The sequence below is a fragment of the Nicotiana sylvestris genome, chromosome 6 (genome assembly GCF_000393655.2).
Source record: "Nicotiana sylvestris chromosome 6, ASM39365v2, whole genome shotgun sequence".
Classification (NCBI taxonomy): Eukaryota; Viridiplantae; Streptophyta; class Magnoliopsida; order Solanales; family Solanaceae; genus Nicotiana; species Nicotiana sylvestris.
This window is the reverse complement of record NC_091062.1, coordinates 63,188,464-63,199,927: the sequence shown is the minus strand read 5'-3', so window position 1 is coordinate 63,199,927 and position 11,464 is coordinate 63,188,464. Positions and strand designations below refer to the sequence as shown.

General features: G+C 38.3%; 1 protein-coding gene across 1 annotated transcript; it reads left to right on the top strand.

The window, feature by feature from the left end:
• The first annotated feature begins 241 nt into the window (after positions 1–241).
• Positions 242–1,631, top strand: LOC138870699 (uncharacterized). The gene is made up of 3 exons (XM_070148532.1): positions 242–541; positions 1,149–1,425; positions 1,525–1,631. The coding sequence occupies exons 1-3, from the start codon at positions 242–244 to the stop codon at positions 1,629–1,631; spliced, it is 684 nt and encodes a 227-aa protein (XP_070004633.1).
• The last annotated feature ends 9,833 nt before the right edge of the window (positions 1,632–11,464 follow it).

Sequence of the window (11,464 nt, the reverse complement as noted above, 5' to 3'; positions counted from 1 at the left end):
GTTGTCATCCTATTGAGAACATTATCACAGATCCGACATCTGAAGCCAAAACTAGATCACAATTAAAGAATCTGTGTGTTTTTGATGCCTTTTTATCTCTTATTGAACCTAAAAATGTTGTTGAGGCTTTGCAGGATGCAGATTGGGTGAATGCAATGCAAGATGAACTCAATTAGTTTGAGAGAAGTCAAGTTTGGCATCTAGTTCTAAGACCCAAGGACAGATCAGTTACTGGTACAAAATGGTCTTCAGAAATAAACTTGACGAAGATGGAATAGTTACAAGAAACAAGGCAAGAATGGTGGTCCAAGGTTACAACCAAGAGAAGGGCATAGATTATGATGAGACTTTTGATGCAGTTGCAAGACTAGAGGCAATAAGACTCCTCATAGCCTTTGCAACACACATGAAATTCACTCTTCATCAGATGATTGTGAAAAGTGCCTTCCTAAATGGATACCTTAAAGAAGAAGTGTTTGTGAAACAACCTCCAGGGTTTGAGAGCAAGGAATGTTCTGAGCATGTGTACAAATTAGACAAGGTTCTCTATGGACTCAAGTAGGCTTCAAGAGCATGGTATGAACGACTGTCCAAATTTCTACTTGAACATGGGTACAAAAGAGGTAAAATTGACAGTACCTTATTCTTAAGGGAAAAAGGTAAGGATCTCCTTGTGGTACAAATATATGTTGATGTCATAATCTTTGGGTCCACCGCTAATAATCTAAGTAAGGATTTTGAAAAATTAATGGGGAGTGATTTTGAAATGAGTATGATGGGTGAGCTTAACTTCTTCTTAGGCTTACAGATCAAACAAAGCCCGAATGGAACCATGATCCATCAGCAGAAGTATGCAAAAGAGCTTATCAAAAAGTTTAAAATGGAGGAATCAAAGGAAATAGACACACCCATTGCAACTGCCACAAAATTAGACATTGATGAACATGGTTCATCATTTGATCAAAAGTTGTATAGGGGTATGATTGGTTCACTCTTGTATCTTACTACTAGCAGACCTAACATAGTCTTCAGTGTAGGGCTTTGTGCTTGCTTCCGGGCCAATCCAAAAGAGTCTCACCTGACTGTTGTCAAAAGGATACTAATATACTTGAAAGGCACCACTAATCTGTGCCTTTGGTATCCCAAAGGTAGTAATTTTGAATCTAGTAGGATATGTTGATGCTGATTATGGAGGTTTCCTTGGGGATAGGAAAAGCACCCCAGGTATGGCTCACTTTCTTGGTTCATGTCTTGTATCCTGGGCCACTAAAAAGCAAAATTTAGTGGCCTTATCCACTGTTGAGGCTGAATATATTGCTGCTGCATCTTGTTGTGCTCAGTTGTTATGGATCAAACATCAGCTGGTAGATTTTGGCATTAAATTTGGTTGCATTCCTATATTCTGCGATAACGCTAGTGCTATAAGTATGACAAAGAACATTGTTCATCATAAGAGGACTAAGCACATAGATGTTAGACACCACTTCTTAAGAGATAACTATGAGAAATGATTGATCTCCATAGAATTCTGTGCTACTGATAAGCAAATTGCTGACATCTTCACTAAAGAACTGAGTAGAGAATACTTTGAGAGGAACAGCTTGGAATTAGGGACGATAAAGATCACCTAATAGGTCCATCTTAGAATGCACAATGAAAAAGAATTTGGCTAGGAATTTTGAACTTGTGTAAATATCTAGATTAATTCTTACTCGGCTTCATACATTAATTAGTATACTTTAATTTGGCTTGGTTTATATGACTTACTAATCTCTTACAAAATTTTCTCTATTATGGCATTTGAGGCATGTTCAAGAGAGTCCTAAATGAAGAACCTGGTTCATCAGTATGGGTTCATATGAAAGCTTATGTATGTTTTCTATACTCTGTACAATTAGAAAGATTAATAATTCAATCATGAGCAGAAGTCCTATACTTGTCAAATTCCTAGAAAATTCTATTCGTTAGTATTGAACCAGTTCCATCTACCTAGAACTCTAAACCGTAGTTTTTGCCTAATATCTAGGGAAGCCAAATTGATCATTCAAAATCAGAATTTCAGGTTGATTAGACCTCTAATTGACCACTGCAAAAGGCTGTCGTTACTTATTAAATGTGTATTTGTCTTTAAATACACATCAACTCTCCTGCCTTCATCATAATTTTAAACCGTCAAAAAACTTTTCTTCAATTTCATTTGCCCTCTTCTCCAAAATTCCCAAATTCTCTCAAGAAACCTACAATCATGTCTAATCCACAAGACAATCCTGGAACTCCTCACCACCATCTTCTTCCAATTCATCCTCAACTACTTCTCCAAGTGTATCTCCAAAACCTAGACTACGAAGGGTGAAAATGCTTGCTCGAAAGACTGTAGCATCTGAGGCTCTGAGGAAGGCTTTAAATAAAAGGTTGAAAGCAAGCCAAGTGAAAGAAAGACAAGCTCCAAATTCTGACTCCAGCTCTTAGTCTGAATCCTATCAATCCTCTACTGAGGGGGAAGGACATGGGTCTTTTGACTCTGAAAAGATTCAAGAATCTCCTTCTGAGGTAAGTTCATATGTGATTGAAAATCTAGAGACTAGCTTTGTTCTGATTGGACCAATTAGGGATGTTGAATTGCCTGGGATACGTAGGAGTGGAGGTAAAAAATGAATTTTGAAAAAGAAAAAGAGAGAGAGGGTTCATGTGGTGAAGAAAGGGGAATAGGGAAAGATGTACTGCCTACTATCTGTGGGTTGAAAAGGAAAGGGTAGAAGAGAGTGTCATGAAGTCAGGGGGAAGTGGTTCTGGGGAAGCTGCTGAGGGGTTGGTTCACTTGAGCACATAGAGAGATTAACCTATTCCATCTACTGAAGAGACCCTAGATGATCTACTGAAAAAGGTTGGGGCAATCTATTACCCAAAGAAACGTAGAACTCCCACAACAAAAGCCCCAAATGTTCTTAAGCCTTCCAAGAAAAGAAAGGCTTCATCCCCAGCACCTACTGCCTCCTCATTGCCAAAGGGTAGAGCCACAAGAAGCAAGGTGAAATAGAGTGATGCTGATCTACAAAGGGACTTAGAAGAAAGTAAGAAAAAGAGAAAGGATGAAGGAAAGGGAAAGATTTCATAATCCTCAGAGGCTATTGAGGAAAAGATGGAACTGGTCCATCAAGATAGGGGTACAACAGCGGAGGTTCCTACACCCAAGCCTAAATGGCCCAAGACCTCTTCCAAGAAGTCTTCCTCTGTGCCTGTGACTGACGAACCCACACTAGCAAAGAGGACAAGATCTGCAATGAAAACCAAACAATCAAAAATTTCTGATGATGAAGACTGGAGTGGAGAAGAAGAAGAAAATGATTCTGAGAAGTAACAGGACAAGCTTGCCATTTTTAGCAGAAGAAAGATTTTAAAGGGTAGACTGTTGTAGGACCTATTGGAACCATGAATGATGAGATTAGTGGATGCTTTAGCTGCTCAGGGATGGAAGGACATGGTCCTTCAGATGGATGGTAGGCTAGCAAGAAATGAGCTGATTGAATTTATGGCCAATGATGCTGTTAAGGATGGAGTTGTCAGTAGATCTCAGATCTAAGTTCTAGGACACTGGTGTCAAGTTCATGAACCTCGTTCTTCAACTCAGCATTTTAACTATAACTCTCATTAGCCCTAGACACTTGATTTTTGCACTTGGTTTTTAGGATCACACATTCCCTAGAAAGATCTTCCGTCTCATTGTTAATTATCTCAGACACATCAATGAAGTCTAGTAACCATAACCTTTGTTGATCCTTTGTTCCTTTTTGGTTGAACCTGTTCCTTCTTCATGTTCCTTCGTTCAGCCCTTTCCTTCTTCCACTAAATTTTCCATTGAGGACAATTTTTGATCATGTTATCAGTCTTACCATATTTGTAGCAGCCCTCGTTGGTTTGTTTCTCAGGAGCCCTTGGTTTGTTGAAGGTTGTACCTCTTGAAGAACCATTTCCTCTCATCATATACTTTTTGAAATATTTTGTAATCATGGCCATTTCATCATCCTCCAGATCGGAACCTTCAGCTATTTTGAGAGCCAAACTTCTTTCCTTCTTGGGTGCATCCATTTTCATGGTTTGTCTTCTTAGTTCATAGGCAGTGAGGTTTCCAATCAGTTCATCCAGCTTGAGGGTAGCAATATTCTTTGATTCCTGAATAGCAGTGATTTTGCATTCCCAAGAGACTGGCAGAACCCTTGTCAAAATCTTCTCAACTTTGTCTTCTTCAAGAATAACCCTTCCAAGAGACTTAAGTTCATTTGTTAGTGTGGTGAACCTTGTATACATCTCCTAGATGGTTTCTCCTTCCTTCATGGTGAAATTCTCACACTAAGAATATAGTAGTATTCCTATGTACCTCTTGAGGTGTTCCTTCATGGGCCAGTTGCAAAGTGTCCCAAATTTCCTTAGCAGTGGTACAACTTTGAATTCTACTGTAATCGTCTGGACCCAGTCCACACACAAGCCATATCTTGGCCTTGGCATTCTTCTCCCATTTCTTCAAATCTTCAACAGTGCAGTCAACTCTTATCTTTGGCACATCCACGCCTTCAGTATTCTTCTTTGTGGTTGCTATAGGACCATCAGTGACTATGTCCCAGAGTTCATAGTCTTTTCCTATGATGTGATCCCTCATCCTATTCTTCCACCAAGAATAGTACTGACCATTAAAAAGTGGAGGCCTAACAGTGGATTGTCCTTCCCAGTTCCCAGGTGGTGCACTCATTTTAATCTTTTCCTAAGGTGTTAGCCTCTTCAAGGATATCCCGCTCTTATACCAATTGATGTTTTAAGCGTCAATACCACACAAGAGGGAGGGTGATTTGTGTGATACCCAGTTTTTGCTCTAGAAGAACCTGCTTCTTCTAGGTATTCTAACTACTACTGTTTGCGGAATAATAAGTACATAAAATAAAGTACATAGAGATTTTTATGTGGAAAACACCTGGCTCAAAAGGTGATAAAATCACGACCTACTACTCAGTAGGATTTTCCCAAACTTCCACTAAAATCACTGAGCTAAAACAACATTTACAAAAACTCTTTGTAAACCTAAAGATTAATTCTAATCCTATTGTGGCACACAACATCCACTTTTGCGACAACTTCAAGTTAGCTATAACTTCAACACTCTAGGTACCTAATACAATTGCTTCTATGAAAGCTGAAAGGTACAACTTTAAATGACCTACTACAATTGAACTAGAATAAAAGATAGACACAATGGAACTGATATACTTATATATATGCGTACATAACATCATAACATCATCACGCCTCTTAGGGCGTCCCATCATATCATCTCGGCCACTGTGGGCAAATCATCAACGTATACCAGCTGATCAGGTGGTGGTGCGTATATAATGCCGTAACCTTTTCCTGTATCCCATATACATATATATACATTTATACGCATATATAACGTCTTCTGAGTCATGGGTCAATGTACATGGATAAATGAATGAAATGGTTGAAAATATGTTAATAATCTCAATATTTCTTTCGGATAAACCTTATCTACTGCATATTATTTTGAATATAAACTTAATGAATTCATTTTATAAGTTCTTACTTCTTACCATTGAACTTAAATACAATTACATGTTCACAATTAACTGTTATTAAAACTTTATTAATAGCTTTTCACATATATTTACATCCCATGTTAAGAATATTGGGTTAATTTAGATCCAGTAAACTAAGCTCCTTATCCTTCTTCCTACAACAAATAACTCTTCATAACAACTATAAAAACCTAAAAAATAGAGTAAATCTACTATTGCCTGGTAGTATATTATATTTTACTATGTTGTAAAAGGAATTTTATGTGTCCAGCTTACTGATCATGAGGCCTATTAGCTAGACTCCCGACATTGTACTATAATTCACAGAGGCAACTAGTATGAAAACAAAATTTTGTTATTAATTTTAGACACTGCGGCACCCTTGAATTTTGACATTGATTCACACTTTCAACTTCTCCTACTTCAACCACTTTGTATGGAGGTATGTAACCAAAGTTTTACAACTTAAGTGGGTCTCAGTTTACATTAAACTATCAAAAGAAAACAAAAGGCGGCACTAATAACTACAATGGTTTACATTTCATATTATATACCTTATTCTTCTCGTTCCATCCTATTTTCCAGAGAGTAATATCAAGAATCCTGATTATTGTTAAGACTAAGTAGCAACAAAATATAGTACTAAAGATCAGTGACGACCCATGAACAAAAGATGTAATAATAGTGTCACATGGGAAATCAAGAACACAGAAACCCCTAGTATTTTTATAAGTAGAGTCGTTTAACATACCTGAGCCGATTCTCTTAACAATCCTTTTAATATTCATCAATTGCGGCATTAAGGATAGCTATATGCAAATTCTAAGAAATGGATAGATTCATACTAAGTGCAAACCATCATATGCATCAAACATTGCACCATATCCCATTCACTATATATTTGAAAACAAAGAAGAAATATGTTTGGTTTGACAACCGAACATGCCCTTAAATTTTAATACTTCTGGAATTTTTTTATATTTCAAATCTTGATTGCCGAGTTCTTTCAAGTTCTCGCCAAATTCTATACTTAGTCTCCCATGAATGTTTAATGATATTTCCATAGCTTGCCTGCAACCTTTTGGGATTACAAGTGCTTGTGACGAGTATTTCTTGCTAGGCATGAGAACTCAGAAACATGATACCAAGTCTCGTTAGGGGAACACAAAATTCCTCCCCTATTTTTTTTGAATAAAAATATTAGTTATATGATGATTAAACATAGAAAAGAGAGTGTGCTGTAATCAAAATTGAGGTGCTTATATGCATTAGTGTCGTAGTAAAAGGCCCAAGTGGCTTGTTTTACAATTAGCATGTATATTTACTTGGCATCATGTAGGTGAAATAAAGCCACCTTATCAAATATGACTTAAGAGTCATTTTATATTGAAAGGGGGGCTGCCACGTGGGGTGGAGATGGAAAAATGTTAATCTTTATCCACTTGTTAGGTAATTAGGTAGTGTCCTGTTATCCGATAATTAATCAATTATCCGCATAATTACGAATTGTCTCAAATCACTTAAAATTCTACTTATTTTTAATACACTTTATATAACTTACTGTCATTGTCTTGTGGTACCATATAAAAATCAATACATACACTATTATTTTATTCAAACATCCATGTAATATATATATATATATATATATATATATATATATATATATATATATATAAATATGTATTTCTCAACTTCTAATTTCCTAATATCATATAAAGAGTAAAAAATTTCGTACGCTAAATTCTTAAAATGGTAAAAAGATGACCTTCTTTTCTTGTGAAAAAAATGTATATATTTACAGTAAAATAATATCATAAACTTTCTCATTCCATGTGTATAATTTAAAACATATTCGAAAACAGTAATATTAATAACTATATAAAATCATATTTTCAAATTATATTTTTTTTCTTTTACAAGAAAAAAGTTCTACTCAAAATATTTTTTATATATATATATATAACAGTATCAATGTCGTTAAACTACGGGGTGTAACAGCTAAAACTACCTCGATCTCCACACTTTTGTGGGAGTTTATTTTGTAATATCGCGCTACAATGCTTTGTGAGCTTGACCACTGAGGTCTCCTCTATTTTCTCTTCTTTGTCAGGATCTCCTTCCAGAATTTGGCATAAGTTAGCATTTGTGAGAGCACTTATGTGAATGATAAGTTTACATGAACTAGTTTCATCATAACTTGAAATCTCTCAAACTGCTTGTCTAGCTTTTCTCTCTATGGCTTTTGGAGGAAATCTAAAGCATCCATATGCTTGATATCTTCATGTTCCTACTTTCTCGAATTCTGTTCCTTCTTCTTTTTCTCAGCTCCCTTCTTTCCTTTCTTCTTCTTATCAACATCCCTTTTCAACTGCTCCCCACTTTCTTTTTAAAGTTACACATTTTTTTGGATCGGAGTAGGATCTTTCAACACTTGCCCACTTCTCAAGGTTACAACATTCACTATTTCCTTGGCGTTTCATTCAGTATTAACGGGAAGAGTACCTGGAACTATCTCATATAATATTGTTTCAATCTTTCCACTTGCTTCTCTAGATTTCAAATTATCACCTTGTACTTGTTCACAATAAAGGCCTTCATGAGATCTTCTAGACAAGGCTGATTAGGCTGTTGAGGCTGAAACTGATGCCTTGGCTAATTCACAAAACCAAAAGCTTATTGTCCCTGAAATGTGGGGTTGTTTTGTTGCCATGCATTTGTTGTACCCCCAGGTGAACTACATGAAAAATCTGGGTTTTTATGACCATTTGCATTAAAATTGTAATGTCCCACAATATTCATATCCAAACTTGAAGCTTGATACTCGTGAGTAGGGTGTCCTCTTCAACATATATCATACGTTGCGTGAGGCTCACTTTTTATCGTGGCTAAGGTCAGCTTTCCTATTTCTTTGGCCAGAGCATCAAGTTGTATCCGCACAAATGTATTAGCATCAACTTGGTGAACACCAGTCGATCTTCTTCTTTCAGCACTCTCAGAGGGCCACTTATTTGCATCTTCAAATAACTCATCAAAAATTGTAACTATCTTCTCTGGAGTATTCTTCATCAAATGGCCTCCAGCTGCATTGCTCAGTGTTCTACGTGAGGCTGGTTGCAATCCATCCCAATAGTTCTAGAGTTGCATCCAAAGTTCAATTTCGCTATGTTGACACTTTTAAAGAAAATCCCCCCTAAACCTCTCGCCTTCAAAAACAAATTCAGTCTCTTTCTGGAAGAAAGTTTGGATTTCTCTTCTAAACTTGCCCGTTTTAGCTGATGAGAAATATTTATGAAGAAATTTCCTGGTCATCTTATCCCATGTTTTAATATATCCCATGGCACTAGCACCAATACCTCCACTCGTAAAAGAGCCAAACTATAATCAAACTACGTATTCGATTATGTCCGATTAAACAAAGCAACAGGACCATACTGCGTCCTCATCACAAGCGAATGGGACATATCAGACCTTGAAGCATTGCCGACACATCCCACACTAAGGTATAACCATCTCCCTTTTCATTTTATATTTCACACTAACCCTTATGCAGGCGCCCGACTGAAGCAATCAAAGCTCTAGCCCATCCCGAAGACCTTATGGTTTTAAAGCATTCCTTGTATTTTTTCCTTTGACCGAGTTGTTATCCCGAAAAGGGTTTTACCGGTAAGGTTTTTAATGAGGCAACATCCACATGCCACCTAAGGAAGACTCAACAAGTATTGAAGGTTTCTTTTGCAATCGACCTCAAAAACTGGGGCGCGTCCGCCCAAAGGCTCATCCACTCGGAAAAGCCAAGAAACACAAAATGGGGACCCAATAGGAAAACGATGTACCGGGCCAAACGGTCAACCAATCATGTCCGTATACCCGGGCCCCCAACACCGAAAAAATGTGTACTTGTACCAAGTAATCGAAGAGTACCTTTTATCAAAGCATCTCACACTCCAAGAGAAACTCAGCATTTTTGAAATAGTGACTCCTCCGTCGAAAATGACTCGAACACTCAGGGACTAGCGTCAACAATTCAACACTTGAATGACCTTCGGGTCGGGACTTCAAACTCTTAATCCCTCAACAATGCAGCGTGAAACCACGAAACGTCTCCAAGGTCAAAAGTGTCTCGAACACTCGGGGACTGGTGTCAAAATCTCAAAATCGCATGACCTCAGGGTTGGAATCTCCAAAATTGTAAGCCCTCAATGAGGCAATACCAAGTTTACGAGTAACGACTCCCAAGCTAGAATACCCTCTATGACTCGGGGACTATCGCCAATCATCATTCATTACAAAACTTGAGGCCATAAGACCCCAAGCGGGCAGACTCGGTCTCGTAGGACCTACATAAGGCAGCAACTGTATCTGTAAGACCTCAAGCAAGGCATGAACCATACTTGTACCAAGTATCTGAAAACTGTAAGACCTCAAAAGCATGAAATTTTTGTAAGACCTTACTAAAGGGATAAACCCGATCTCAAAGTTAAAGCTATATAACGAACTTGTAAGACCCCTAAAAGGCATACCATCGATATAGACACCTAAACTACTTCAATCGAGATCAAAAAGTGGCTTCGGCCAAGCACAAATGACTACGGTCATAAGGCTGTACCAACCAAACTAACGCGACTCGGGGACGCCCGACCATCGCTACAAAATCACAGGCCTTCAATTACTTCTAATCTACATCAAAAAGAACTGGTTAAATAGGCTACGCTCGACATAGGCAAAAGAGCTTCGACCATTTCAGCTCCAAATCACAAGCTTCGAGATACTCAGCCTCTGAGCCAAACCTCTCGAGGTGCTCGATCATTGCCACTTAACTACTCGTAATTGAGGTTTTTATCAAACCATCAAAGAGTCAAGCAAAATTTACTTCAAAAAGTCCTTAATGACAAAAAAATAAAGCCAATTAAGGTCGCTTCGACCCAAGGCGTAAGAGCCATTATCGCCAGCCCGCATAAAAGGCCGCATCGGCCCAAGGCATAAGAGCCATTATTGTCAGCCCGCATAAAAGGCCGCATCGGCCCAAGGCGTAAGAGCCATTGTCTCCATCCAACATAAAAGGCCGCATTGGCCCAAGGCGTAAGAAGCATTATCGCCAGCCCGCACAAATACAAAACTTGAGGGTCGAATGAGCTCGAGTCGTAACCCGACCCGGAGATTGAACCCAAAATAGTAACTAAAATACCTAAAAGCAAAAACGTAAGAGCTAAAACGCCTGCTAACACTAAAAAGTCGCTTCGACCTAAAGCATAAAAGCCATTGTCTCCAGCTTGTGCACACACAAAAACTTAAGGGTCAAATGAGCTCGAGTCGAAACTCGACTCGGAGACTAAACCAAAAATAGTTGATCAAAACGCATTTAAAAACAAAAGCATAAGAGCTCATACACCAGCTTATATTAAAGGCTCGCATCGGTCGAGTACATAGAAGCCTACGGGCCAGCCCGATGAGCCTCAGGGACATATCGCAAATCTAAGGATATCTATCCACTTAAAATTCCAGTTCACCCGGCCAAATTCAAGACATAAGGGGATAGAGATGAAGTAAATCTATGGGGTTTTCTTTTATACACATATGTGAAAAAACACAATTTCCATCTACAAACATTCTTTGAAAATGCTATATACAGATGGAAAAATCTACGCCCTCCCCCTGGGAGCTATGACCTGTCGGCCTCGTCTTCGCTTTCTTTGGTGTCGGACAGAAGTTACTGAGCATCTCACTCGCACACCCTCTCATGCCAACTCTTCCGAGAGGACAAAACCCCTAGCACAGACCTCCTCGAGATTCTTCCTTCGAGACTTACAACGAGCATATTCTTTGATTCTCTCTTTGCGGTCAAGGTTCCTTCTTAGCTCAGCTTGAGCATCGGTAGCATC

Coding starts and splice junctions, on each gene's coding strand:
- LOC138870699 (XM_070148532.1), top strand. CDS start 242: ATGGTCTTCAGAAATAAACTTGACGAAGATGGAATAGTTACAAGAAAC. Junction 542..1,148: donor ATGTGTACAAATTAGACAAG/GTTCTCTATGGA, acceptor GGTATCCCAAAG/GTAGTAATTTTGAATCTAGT. Junction 1,426..1,524: donor CGATAACGCTAGTGCTATAA/GTATGACAAAGA, acceptor TGATCTCCATAG/AATTCTGTGCTACTGATAAG.